The sequence below is a fragment of the Protopterus annectens genome, chromosome 8.part0 (assembly GCF_019279795.1).
Source record: "Protopterus annectens isolate FY-2018-M chromosome 8.part0, PAN1.0, whole genome shotgun sequence".
Taxonomy (NCBI): domain Eukaryota; kingdom Metazoa; phylum Chordata; order Ceratodontiformes; family Protopteridae; genus Protopterus; species Protopterus annectens.
Window position 1 is genome coordinate 1061330785 of NC_056741.1, and position 14364 is coordinate 1061345148.

The 14364-nt window shown below is 42.1% G+C and overlaps 1 protein-coding gene across 1 annotated transcript in view; it reads right to left on the reverse strand.

Annotated features, from left to right (window-relative positions):
• PPP2R1A (protein phosphatase 2 scaffold subunit Aalpha) overlaps positions 1 to 14364 on the reverse strand; it is a 2558186-nt gene that overhangs the window by 1463281 nt on the left and 1080541 nt on the right. Inside the window, exon 7 of the mRNA XM_044079364.1 lies at positions 5475 to 5589. Coding sequence (XP_043935299.1) covers positions 5475 to 5589 — 115 coding nt within the window. The remainder of the gene's footprint in view (positions 1 to 5474; positions 5590 to 14364) is intronic.

Below are 14364 nucleotides of genomic sequence, written 5' to 3' on the forward strand. Positions count from 1 at the left end.
AGATTCCCTGATTGGGATATGCAGGTAAGCCTATTTCAAGTCTAGAGTTACCAATCAGGCATCTTTGCCTAGCATAGGTAGTAAATGATGAAGAGTCAGCATCTTGAATTTTGGAATGCCCAGAAATGTGTTTAGAGTGGATAAGTCCAGAATTGGACGCCATGATTTGTCTTTTCTGGGTACCAGGAAAAGTCTGGAATAGAAACCTAAAGTTCCTTGTGACTGAAACCTGGAGCCTTTGGAATGTATTGATTTGACTTGAGCGGCTCTCGAGGGGACTGGAATGGACCAGTTCTTAGTAGGCCAGTGCCTACTAAATCTTGGAGGTTGCACTTGTAAGAAATCTTTCACAGTTTGCATAGATTTAGCTTTATCTTCCATCTTTTTTAACACTTCTTCAGCCTTATTACCAAAGAGACGGCCCTGTTGTAAGGGAGCATCCAACAATTTTGCTGTAACATGGTCAGGCAGAGTTTGCTCTTTGAGCCAAGCATGCCTTCTTAGCACAGATCCAGTTACAGCAGCCCTGCAAGAGGCCTCCAAGGAATCAAAACCACATTGCAAAGTATGTTTTCCAACTTGTTCAGCTGAATGCAAAAAATCCTGCAACTCTTTATTTTCCACACAGTCAGAGATTAACATAATTTTCTGTTTAAGTAGTCCCATGATATGCTGCCAATATTTAAGCATATGAAATTGACAGTTTAAAGCCCTGATTGTCAAGGTTGCAGACCTGTAAATCTTCTTACCCCATCTATCCAGCGCCCTGGAGTCTCTATCAGAAGGGGTAGGATTTTTGGCAGTAGAGGCCTTAATGCCCTTAGGACCCTGGGAAATGGTTTCAGGATCAGCAATAGGGTTTTTGAAAAGGAATTTGTGGGAGTCAGGAACCCTGTAGTATCTGTCTAGCTTACAAGGAACCGGAGGCAGAGAATCAGGAGTCATACTAGATTCTGAAAATACATCAACAATGTCTACAACACGAGGTATAGCCAAAGGCCTATGCTGAGGAAGTAGAAGAAAATCCCTAAGTCTCTTTTTAGATTCAGAGAAATCCTGACTTTCCCAATGGAAATGTTCCCTTAAGGCATGTAAAGTTTCCCCAAAAGAAAAATCCTCAGGGGGAGAGGCAGAAGGGATGGAATCCTCTGCATCAGAGTCCTCATAAGTAGGAATAGACAAATCCTGTTCATTAGAAGAGTCAGAAAAAATAGAATCCTGTACAGAAGATTCATAATCAATGTCTTGCCTAGGCCGCTTAGTAGGAGGGGGTTGGCTACCCCTGATCAGAGTAATTAAATCTTCAGCCATGTTGATTATTTGTTTTTTAGGCGTAGGCGCCTGCACATGTGGCCTAGGCGTCGTGTTTTTAGACATAGATTTAGATTTTGGCCTTAGTTTTGAAGATGGCGTCGGTCTACTATACAAATCTGTAGGCCTGAAAACACCCTCAGAAGCCGGTGCCTGCACAGCGGCTCTAGACCCATCTAAGGTAGAGACATCCGTGGGTTCCATAATTGAAGCATCTCGCGGCATAACGGACTCCAAATGGGTCTCAGTACAGGCCTGAGAATCAGAAGTAGCGGGTATCTGGGGCTGCGAATGCGCCTCACTGAGTACCGGCAATTGGCTTAGGAGAAGCGTAGTCGGTTTTGGACCTCGACGGTCTGTCTCTGTCTTTTTCTTTGCGCTTTTTAGGTATTCCGGTAGTCGGATTGCTAACCAACGACATTTCTGGATAGTTAAATCTTGAGCCAATATATTTAGATGCAAAAATATACCAACGTTTAATTGTGCTTTGATTAAATTTAGCACAAAACCGACAGCAAGGCACATTGTAGTCAGGGCCTAGGCAAGGAATACAGTACAAATGAAAATCCTTATGAGGTATTTGCTTCCCACAAGTAAAGCAATTATTTACTTTTACTGACATCGGTAAGGAGCAAGAAAAAGTTTCCCCAACGGGGTACTTAGCTTTTAGTTGAAGACTTCGGTTCTGAAACTCGAAAATGAAAATTTCAGGAGTCAGCTGACGGGCACTTGCGAACTGCTTCTGCTTTGGGCACCGCGCAGCAAGAAAGACTGATGTAATGGCGTTGGCTGCATGTTTTACACCCTGACGCCATGGAAAAAGGGACAGCAACCGACGCAGGACCCAAGACTTTGTTAATCAGGCCAACTGAGAGCAACCTGCCAGCAAATTACCCAAATGTAATGTAGTGAAACAGGAAGAACAAACTTGGAAAATGGCACCAGCTGACAATACTTCTACCCAGACATCCTGATGCTGGATGGAGAGGGCATCTGCCAGGCTAGGATGAGGAAATCAAATCTCTGATATTTCGGCTGGCCAAGGGCTTCCACTGCAGGATATCCCAAAATGTTATTACTGCAACAGTGCAACATGATTAACATTGAGCGTGTGTACATAGTCTGTCTTGAACTAAACAGTGTGTGGAATAGATGTATATACAAGTTACTGTCTTGCAACTTGCCTATACAAACATTCTGGCAACTTATTTGGCCATGTTTCAGTACGCTCCGAGACAGAGTTAATAAATTCATTTAGTAAGTGTACTACACGTGGAATTATTTTCTGTTCACTGTGGAAATGTATAAGCCCTGGAAAAGTGAAATACAATGCATACTGCCTATTTTGACCTAGCCAAAGCATTTGACACAATCCCCCACTCAGGTATTACAGAGAAACTTTCCCAAATGTGAATTAACCCCTACATTACCAGATGTTTAGCCAACTGGCTTACCAAAGTGACACATACTGTCAAGGTGGGTGACTTCACTTCTGGGTACTCAGGTTGATAGCAATCCGAACTTGAACTTTGACCACCAAGTATCCACAGTAGTAAGGAAATCCTTCTATGTGGCACATCTTACAAGTAAAGGCATCTCATCTAGATCTAAGGATGTTATAATTCCATTACACCTGGCCCTCATCAGACCAATTACTGAGTACAATGTTCCTTTTTGCATGTACCTCACCAGGCACCTGCAACAACTGGAGAGACTAAAGAGGTTTCTCACCAAGAAATTACAGGGTACACACAACAAGTCTTACACAGAAAGACTGACAGCCCTGTCACTGTATTCTGACTTTTATAGGTTGCTAACGGGTGACCTGTGCCTTGCTTACAGGGCAGTCTCTGACCTGGTCCTGATGGAAATGCTACACATTCGTAAATCACACTGCAGGAGGGTCACTTGCTCCAAGAATCTTACCCTAGCCTCTGACATGAACAGGTCATGCTGGACAGATAGACACATCTCCCAGGGACTGACACTTCTCTGGAACTTGCTTCCAATTTATGTGAAACAGACCCCCTTCCTGACACTCTTCAGTTGCAAAACAGATCAATGGATAGGTGACTGCAAATTCACTCCTGGGGTGGTGTCCATGTCCCTCCTAGACAGAAGGAGTCGGTATTAACTACCATTTATCCTTACCTCTGTGACCTTCACTCACCTAACCACTGACAATTCAGGCAACTCAGGTTAAACATGCCTAAGCTTGTAAGGGTTCTAGGGCCATTAGCCTAGTAACTCCTATGAACCTTTATGTAAACTACCAGTATTAAAACTTAATTTTTTTAAGATTTATTTATTTGTTCTTTTAAGTAAATATCAGCCACAAAATCTTATGTAATTATTACTTGGGGGGGGGGGCGGGGTATTATCTACTACAGAAGGTTTTCAAGCTGCTGGTAAGATGCCTCTAACTAGCATGTGTACACTACCCTTTATTACTATTACCTGAATATCGATCAAGAGTGGCATGGTGGCTGGTGAGTCTCTAACCCAATCTATAAGGGCATAAAGTTGTGGGAATTGGAGAATTCTACCAGCAGCTTTCCCTGGGAGGTAGGTATGAGTAAGTAATAATTTGAGAGGGTGTTACCATGGGTAAAAGGCAGGAAACCCATTGACATTCACAGAGGAGGTGTTGAGAAAAAGGCCTTGAATGGCCAAAGACTCAGCTCATTAAGTTGTCAGTGCGTAGTCCTAGTCTGGACACAGATGTGGGAAAGCCTATACCCAGGGCAGCAGTGCACATCTACATGCTTTTGAGGCCAGATTGCTTTTAATGTTTTGGAAGTGAATCGGATTTGTGGGCATCTTTTCTACTTTAACATGTTGGGTGCTAATGCTGTGACTCAAGAGACCATCTCTCTGGTAGCCATCAGACATATATGAGGGCAGTGTGGTGGATTCAAGGACTGCAGCCCCTTTCCTTCACATATCTAGCATCACATGGTTGGCAGTGTAAGAATTTAAACCCTATCTACCTGGTAATTTAGTCCATGACAGTTTGCTGCGGTAGTGTTGTCGCCTCACAGTAAGACGTTGTCCCATTTGATTCTCAGCTAGAGCGTCTTCTGTGGGGAGACATGCGTGAATGGGCGTACCTTCATTGAAGGTTGTGTGTCAGGGCTGGCAACTTGGCACATAAAAATCTACTGCCAATCATTAGCAGACCGGAGTTCCACTGTGGCGACCCCTAACCGGGAAAAGCCGAAAGACACAACAGTAGTTTGTCAGGATACTGTTCAAATGGCAGCACTTGGCCCTTCTCTAAACACATTCTCCTCTAGAAATGAGACAAATTGACATGAAGTTGTCACAAGTAACCTCTAGATATTACACGAAGCAGCAGCATGTGTGCCTTGAGGGGGAATGTTGAGCCCAGATTTGCTGTACTTTTACAGCTGAAGCCTTTTTCTCATTCACACAGTCACAAAAATGGAATAATTCAGCAAAAAAAACTTCAACCAACCAAAAGCACAAAATCTGAAGCACCAGTAAGAGGTTAACTTTAACAAATATCACAGCTGCCAAAAGCAACATTAACACTCTTAATGCTAGAAAATAAATCACCAATACTATGACTCAAAATGTTGATCTGACTGCAACCAAGAAGGAACTAACTAATAAATTAGTTATCAATTCCAGCTAAACTGAAATTCAAAATTTTCAAAAAGGAAAGATCTGAAAGAATGGACAAATTGTTTGTCTTCAGATGAAGTAAATGAAGAAACCTAACACCACCAAAAATCACTACCAAGTGAGTCCTGAAATGCTAATCAATGCTATCAATAGCAATGTCTTTTGGCTTTTCCAGTTAGGGGTCACATTACAACAGAGGATCCCCAGTCCACAGACTGATTGGCAGTGGAGTTTTTACGGTGTCAAGTTGCCAGCCTGGCACCCAACCTTCACAGAAGGCACACGCACCTACCTGCATGTCTTTAAAACTCAGTACTATCAATAAAGTGGCAGATCAAAATTTGGAGACGAGGAGAAGTGTGTTGCATTATTTGAGCTAGGGGAAGAGTTTTATAGCCTAGGAAAGTCCTGAAGATGTTGATCGACTGCTGACTGTGGCCCACTACAGTAATGGATAGACTAAAACCATTAACGTCAGTAATTTGACTGGGTATTTTTTAATGCAGTTTTCTTACCTTTAACCTTCTGTGAAGCAGCTGCACGAACTTCAGCTTCACAGTCCTTCATGAGATTCTGGAAAGCAGGAACAAGGTCTACTTTTGTAATATCAGAACCCACAGCTTTCTGCAACTGCAACAAGAAATGACAACAATGTTCACATCAAGTAACACAACTACACCACTTAATTACCAAAACAAAATAAGTGTAAGTGAAAATAATTTAAACTGAAAGAGATTATTCGCAAGGATGCACAGCCTTTTGGAGCTACAACAATAAATTTAATAAAGGGAAAGAGGGCACTCCTTCTAGGTTCTTCTGTTCAAACATAGCTTGTTGGGGAGCAAGCCTACCACTTTGATTCTTACCTCCAACCCTTCATATATCCCCCTAATTAACCCCACTATTCTATCAGAGAATATAAATGCTACCCACCTACCACTCTCAAAAAAACAGCTGACTGTACTGAATATCTTATCTGCCTCAAGACCAAAAAAAAAAAAACAAAACGCAGCAACATTTTCTTATACTCTGCTTACCTCTGTTTCATCACTGCTTTAAGTTTTTAACTGTTTGCCTCCTCTCCACAAACCCATACTGATCCCTATCTACAAAAGTAGGCAACACCTGTGCCATTCTCTTAGCCAGTACAGACATAAATCCATTATAATCATAGTTTTAAATTTAAACTGGTATACGTGAAGCCAAGTATAAAGGGTCTTTAACCTTTTTGGGTAATACAGCCAACCACAGCTTTGTCCCAAGATGCAGACACCCCAATCCCCATTTAAAATTCCATTAAACAAAACCTTCCAGATTTTTATCACTTTTTTCCTCCACAACTTCCACAGGAATACCACCTGTTCCTGCAGACTTTATTATTGGCTGAATATGCATCACCATTTTATCTCCTCTCCTCCCATCTTAAGCTTCTAAATGTTTTTAACACCTTTACTGAATTATTGCTCATAATGCAGGCAAACTTACCTTTACAAAAAACTAAACAAAACATATTAACAAGTTCACATTTACAAACATTATACATCACGTACATTATTCTATTCAGTATAATCAATCCAACATTACATAAACTGTTCAATTCTTCATAAACCTCATTCCTCCTCTAAAACATTTTCTGCAAGTACTGTTTCCAAAATTTTTCATTTTGTTCTATGTAATTTGCTTGTACCCTTTTCAAAAGATCCCACTTCCTGTTCTCTTATCTTTGTTACAGTGTTCACTATTTCAAGTACGGTTGGTTTAGACTTTGACCTCCATTTTTTAGTAACTGCTTTTTTGGCAGCCACCAAATTAAACTTAATAGGGCCTTACTATATCTAGGCAATTCAGATCCTTTCTCCCAGCTCAAAAAAAAAAAAACAAAAAACAAAAAAAAAAAAACAAAATCCTTAGTTACACCCATTTGTTTGCCCAGTACTCCTGACAGAGCACTCTGCAGGGAATTTAGAAGTCTGCCAACTCATTACACTCCCAAAACATATGCTCTCAGCTAGTACTTTCTTCCCCAACCATACCTCCAAAATTTGCCATCTACCTGAGGAAAAATTCTATGGTGTCTGCTTGGGGTAAAAAAAAAAAAAAAAAAAAGTACCTATGCAAATACTTCCAAGAAAAAATCCTTAATCTTCTATCTGCTAGACTTTGTTGCATATTTGGGATTCATACATATGTCCTCCCATTATTTCTTTGTGAATTGCTTATCTAATTGCTCTTTACAATCTTTTCTGACCTCCTTTGACTGATTCCTATAGTTACTGTGCAATATTCTATATGCCCTACTAATTATCTCTTTTTTACAGCAGCTTCTGTTCTAGATTCAACTAAAAACTCAAATACTGCAGATCTTTCACTCAGAATTTCCCAATCCCTTTCTCTATGCATGTACTCCGTCATCAATCCCCGATACAGAAGGCAATGCCTAGCCTGCAGTCCAAATGTATTCTTAGCCTCTTCCCATTCTATCAGGTTCATCCCATTCTATCACGTTCACGGGTAGGTACTAGGCTAGATGCCCTTGAGTGCCATTTTAAGCCTAGCCAATTTCCCTTTTTTTGCTTGAAATAATCTATTACATATGGTTACAGATCGGCGTTACCAATCCCATGGTCAGTAATTATATATTACCCCTGATGAGAATAACTGGAATCATACCATAGATAATTCAAGGAGATTTATGTATTGGATAATGTTTACGAGCTGCCTCTGTCCATTATTAATACAGGGGGCAGCTTTGAGGTAAATCTTCTGTTTCCCAACCATAGCTCTAAGTTGTGCTTGAATCTAGAAAAGGATGAAGTTTGTTTCATGCGGATGGGGAGTTTGTTTCACAGCAGTGGTATTCTCTGCGAGATACACCTGTCCCACCAAACCATTCTGTTGATGTTGAAGAAGAGGTTTAAAATCCCTAGATCAAGTATTTCTGATACTATTTGACCTGCTGATGTGCAGTAAATCCAACAGTAATGGATTACCTTATTTCCTTTCCCTCTCTATTTCTTCCCAATACCCTGGTTCCTTTTCTAGCTTCCTCCAGTAAATCTCAGTCCCCTATCCCCAGTTCTCTGTGCCCCTAATTGCAGTCATTCCTATCAGCAGCACCTCCTTTCTCCATCCCTGTTCTGGCTTACGTCTTAGTACATTTTACATTTCTGTTACTTTATGAATAAAATATTCTGTATGACTGTTGTTACTCTCCTTAAGGATCTGCTTCTTCCCGCTTCATCACCATTTCCTTCCACTTTTAATTGTACCTTTCTCCTTGTGTTATGTATAAGGACCTTAACTATGTAATCTTAGACCACCTTGCTCTACTGGAAGGATCAACTTATCCCAATTGATTTCTGCCCTCTTCCCTTCCCACATAAAATCCTTAAACTCTGTATTAACTACTATCCACAGCTTCTCCTCTGCTTGATATATGCCTGACCTGTGTATAAAACTAGGGACCAACACATTTTTACTGATTGTATCTTGCTCTCCATGTCCACAGGTAACAGCCTCCAGGTTTCTCAACTTTGTACTATATAAAAGTTATGTACTCACCACAACTATGCATCTGTGTTGTTCATTTTCATTCTTCTTCAATGAATGCGTCTCAGATCCGACTCAGCCACTTTTCTTCCAGACTCTTGGATCTGAGTCTATATCAATAATTCCCCTTACTGCTGTATTACCTCATATAGAGTCTGCTGTGGGCTCAACAGGAACAGTGGTTCCAAAAACGTTATCAGGTCACTCACAAAGAAAAAGAAGAGGGGGAAGGGGGTGGAAGTTGAATAATAATGAAAAGGAACAACACAGATGCATAGTTATGGTGAGTACATAACTTTTATATATTATGTTGTCATTTTCATTCATTCTTCAACGACTGGGACACAGTCCCCAGCTACGATAACCTTGGGTGGCCCTCATGGAAAGATGTTCCAGGGTACCGCAGAACCAAAGGCAGCCCTATTTTTGAAGATGATATCCAACTTGTAATGAGCAAAAGAATTATGAGCACTGGACCAGGTGGCTGCAGCCTAAACATCATCGACAGAAGATCTGGCCCAGAAAGCAGATGATGTAGCCATTGATCTAGTAGAGTGAGCTTTTGGAGGTCTTGTCAAAGGTAAACCTCTTAAAAAGTAAACACAGGAAAAGCAATCTGTTATCTACTTAGCTAAGGTGACTTTGCATACTAGTTTTCCCAATTTGTTATGGGAAAATGAAACAAATGGTCAGTTTTTCTGAAATCCTTCATTCTATAAAGATAAAACAAAGCTGTCTATGTACATCCAAAGCTGTCTATGTACATCCAAAAGGTGAAGCATGTTTTCCCCTTTACTGGAAAAGTTTGGAAAGAAGACTGGCAAATTGATAACTTGGTTGATGCTTGTTCTGGATGCGATTTTTGGTAGAAAGATGGATAAGTAAGGTATCTATCTTTATGGAAACTCAAATAAGAAGGTTTTGAAGAGAGTGCTTGGAGTGCAGAAACTCACCAAGCTGAAGTAAAAGTCACAAGAAAGAGCATCTTCCAAGAGAGAAATCTGAGATCAGGCTTGGCTGAAGGCTCAAAGGGACACTAAACCAAGCTTTGCAACATAACTGAAAGATCCTAAGGTGGAGCAGGATCTTTAATCGGAGGTTTAAGCAAAAAAGTACCTTTAAGAAATGCTTTACATAGTCTGGATGAAACTAGAAGAGAAGCATTATCTCCAGTGTGATAATTAGAGATGGCTGCTAGCTGAACTTTGATGATAGAAAAACTATCACCTCCCTAAAAAATCAAAGCAAGAAAATCTAAAACAACAGGAATGGGAGCAGTAAAAGGGTCTAATTCTCTCTGCTGTGCCCAACAGGAGAATCTTTTCCACTTAACTCTTGTATATTTTCCTTGTCAAAGGTTTCTGGGATGAAAATAAAAATTTGGCGAACTGGTGAAGAAAACCTGGAATGTTTTGCTGTCACTGAAATTGGAGAAACCATGCGGTCAACTTATGGCTTGGAACATCTGGGTGAGCCATCCCTAAGGAATGAGATACCAGATCTGGACTGGGGTCCAGTGTCCAAGGGGAAAATAGGTGAGACCACAGGAAGGGGAACCAAATTTGCCTAGGCCAAAAAGGGGCAATAAGGCTAACCTTGCTCTTTAACCAGAGGGCTTTCTAAAGAAATTTGGGGATTAGAGGTAAGGGAGGGTAACCATACAGGAGACCTGAGGGCCAAATGTGGAGTATGGCATCTCTCGGTGATACCCCCTTCAGGGGAAATTAGGGCAATACACCTGCTGCACTTGTTGTTGATGGGACAGGCAAAGAGATTGCAACAGGGTTGACCTCATTGGCGAAAAATCTTTTCCACCACTGTATGGTTGACAGACCACTCATGAGGTTTCAGAATAGTCATGCTGAGCTTGTTGGCTAGAACACTGGATTTCCCAGGTACATGCATTGGTATAAGAAAGTGGTTGGAGGTGACTGTCTGCTGCCAGATTCTCACTGCTTCTCGGCAAAGGGGGAAGGATCCAGCTCCCCCAGTTTGTTGATGTACCATACCACTGACATACTGTCTGTCCCCATAGCAAATGTCCCTAGAGGAAGAGAATTCTGAAATGCCTGCAATGCTAAAAGGACCGTTCTCATCTCCAAGACATTTATATGCAAACTGGTCTCTTCTGGGGACCACAGACCTTGAACAGTCCCAAGAAATGCCCCTCCAAACCAACTGGGAGGTGTCCACGGTCAAAGTGGCCTTTGAGGGAAGAAAGATAAAAGGACATCCCTGACAAACTTAAATGGACTGAATCCACCAAAGTAGGGAGTCCCTGCAGACCTGAGAAAGTTTTATAGGATGGTTCAAAGGTTGTTAATCAACCATTGTACTGCTACAGTTCACTGGAGAATCTGCATGTGAAGACAAGCATTGGGTATAGCAGGGTAATTGCTGCAGACATAGATCCTAAGGCTTAAAGAACACATTTTGCTGGAGGAGAAGGGTGTGATAAAATCTGACTGACAGGCAATTTCAAGGTATGTACTCTGCTTTGTGATAGAAAGGCCAACTGACTGACTCTGACTCTGTCCAGACGATCTTCAGTAAACTCCAAGACTTGAACTGGCTGAAGATGGGACTTGGTAAGAATGTGATCCCCAGGAGCTGACTCAAATGAAGTAATTCCTGGCTTTTTCAAGGAGAAGCCTTGTTGGGGTGGTGAGGAGCCAGTCATCCAGATAAGGAAACACTGAATCCAAGCAGTCTGGAAAGAGCTTCTACCACCTACATACATTTGATGAACACCCTGGAGGCTGTGGTGTGCCAAAAGGCCAGGGCTCTGCACTGTAATGACTGGCCCCCAGCTAAAAGTGCAAATATGTCAGAGAGCTGTTCACCCTGATGTGACAGTACGCATCTTGGAAATCTAAGGAGCACATCCAGTCGTCCTTCTGCAGAAGTAGCAGTATGGACTGAACCATGACCATCCAGAACTTCGTGTTCTTTACAAACTGATTTACATAACTGAGATTCAAACTTGGCCTTGGGTTCCTTGTTTTCTTTGGCGCTAAATAAAACCTAAAGTAAACTCCGGATCCTCTTTGGTCTGAAGGGACCTCTTGGATGACTCTTTTTGTCTAGCAGCTTTTGAACCTCTAGAGCTACTAACTCCCTCTAATTGGGTGGAACATCAGGGAGATGTTTTCATTTGAGTGGAGGAATTTGTAAAATGATACTGAAATATCCTATGGATATGATCTTTTGCACCCAAGAATCTTTTGTGATGGCTGCCCTGGTGTGTTTGGGTGCAAAGAAAATCACCCCCCCCCCCCAACTGCCTCCAGAGAAAAACAGTTGGACAGCCCTTCAGGAGCACTGAAAGGGCCTATCTGAAAAGGAATCTCAGAACCCTTGGTTTTGTAGACTTCCTCTGCTGCAGGGATGGCTTCTTCCATTGGAATTTCCCTCTCTGCCCCAGAAGAAATCTCTCCTTGTGAGTCCTGAAAAGATCTTTGTGATTTTCGGAAGCAGATCCTTTTACCACAATGCTGATTCATAGAAAAGGATCTCTGCTGGGTAGACATATAGATTACTAAGACAGACACAGTCTTTCAGTCTTAATCACTATGGGAAAGTGTGTCTTTAACAGTGGGCTGAAACAAAGAACATCCATCAAAAGTAGAATTGATGAAAGAAGACTTAAAGGGCTCTGCAAAGTCACACAAGTGCATCCAAGCATGTCACCTGATGGCTATGCCTGAACCCGAGGCCCATGAGGAAGCTTCAGCTGCATGAGAGGTAAACCTCATGGACGCATTAGATATAAATTGAAGGGTGGCCAATTGCAAGGAAAAAAAACTTCTGTTCCTCTGCCTACATGGTGCCAGGGGTAACATTAGAGAGGTCCTTAATCAAGTCCCTCTGTAGTCTAGTAAAGCATGCCAAATAATTAAGCGACTGTAAAGCAACGGTTGCTGAAGCATAAATGCACTTTCCAAACTTGTCCAATGCCCTTGACTCTATTAGGAAGACGAAGGAGCTCTGTTCAGCCAGCTCCTGTTTTGCAGCTGCTGCAACAACCATAGCATCAACAGGGATTTCCTTAATCCAAAAAAGCCTGTCTTTGGGTGGAGCTTGAATCTTGTCCAGGTGACAGGGGACTGGTTCTACAATATCTGACTCCTTCCAGGCCCGGCAGGAGACAAAAGCTACAAGGTCATCTGCGAGGTAACCCAAGACATAGATGGGCTGGACATGAATGCTTCTTGGAACACTGACTCCTCCTGAAAGGGGGGTTCAGAGGACCTACTACCTTTCTTGCAAAGGATCTCTAGAATGTTTCCGAAGGAGACGTCTTCTGGTGGTGATTTGGGGGAAACTTCCCCTTCATCAAAATTGGTACCTTTGGCTAGAAATTCCTGGGGGAATATAAATCCCTCCTCTTATACACTCTCTTCTGAGGAACCTCTTCAGTGGGATAATCTGGACAGGTATCAGAAAAAACAGGAAGTTCCTGTACTGGAACTGGCTGGAAACTCATACAGGCCGGTTGTCCCTGTGGAATAAGCAGATGAGGATCAGAAGCTAGATCCGAAGAAGTAAGAGTTGAAAGAGTTCTCGGATGGCGAACACTCTCTCCATCACCTTGAAGGCAGAGGGACTGGGAGAAGCTATACCCAACGTCACCGGAGCCATAACTGCTGATGCTGTCAAGCTCCAACTCTGCCTGGATCTCCACTCCGAGGGAGGAGTCAGACACGAGCTGTCCAGCGCCGAGGCTCTGAGATTACCAGAGTCAAAAGAATCCCCAAAGACCTAGGTGCCAATTCTCTGGCTCCGAGACTCATCCTGCTCAAGGGGGGGCCGGCGCCTAATGGGTCCAAAAACACAGATGGAGTCAAAGCAGAAGCTACCTTCAGCTCCAGTGCTTTGATTCTCAGGTTCTTGGATCTGACAACTCCAATATTACTGAATGGCTCAGAGCAGGAGAAACAGTGGGATGGAAAACAGGTTGAGAGTTCAGGGATCTGATGAGAGATGGAGACTGTAGGACCTCCATCTGGATCTAAGCTCTGAGAAATGTCCTCATCATCCTATACATGTCTGCTTTGGAGAGACTTAAGGAGGACCTGATAGAAGATAAGGTGGACGAGGACAACTTCTTTGGAGTTTCTTACAAAAAGGGTAATTGCCACTGTGGTGAAATCAGCTTCGGAGAGAAGTGAGGGCTCCAGGGTCAAGGGGACTTAAGGAGACTGCTAACGACAGATCAGAAGATGTCAGAAATACACACTTAAGAAGTTTAGGAGGCAGCTCAAATGCCAGAGTAGATTTGGAAGACTGGGGGCAGGTGAGCATTTCTTGTGTTCTATGGGTTCTGAAGATGATTTTGACTTTTTGGTGGGGGTTTGAGTCCCTGAAACAGAAGCAGAAGAGAAAGGAGCCGAAGCTGGAAGCAGTACCATTAAAACCAACTTGTGCTGATCACTGATAGCTCTGGAATTCAACCCTGCACAGATGTGACACGGAGAATCCAAGTGACTTGGGCCCAAACAATAAAAGCACTCCCTGTAGGCATCAGAATTGAGTATCTTATGCCCACAGGAAGTGCACTTCTTAAATTTTGTTGACTTTTCAGCCATGTTAAGGAGGTACACAAGAAAAATTTTTTTTTTTTTTTAAGATAACTTTTTTTTAGAGATAACAGATATGGAAAAAGACATAGAAAAACAGAAATACAACAATAGTGATTAAGTAACTACTCCAAAAAGGTAGCTATGAAAGACAACAGTTGAAGGGTTACCAACAATGGTAAAAAGCAAATACCCGAAAACTGGCAGAAAGAATAGTGAAAATGGCCAAAAAAATGAGTAAAGGGAGGAAAGGTTATAGACAAAAAAACAAACAGAG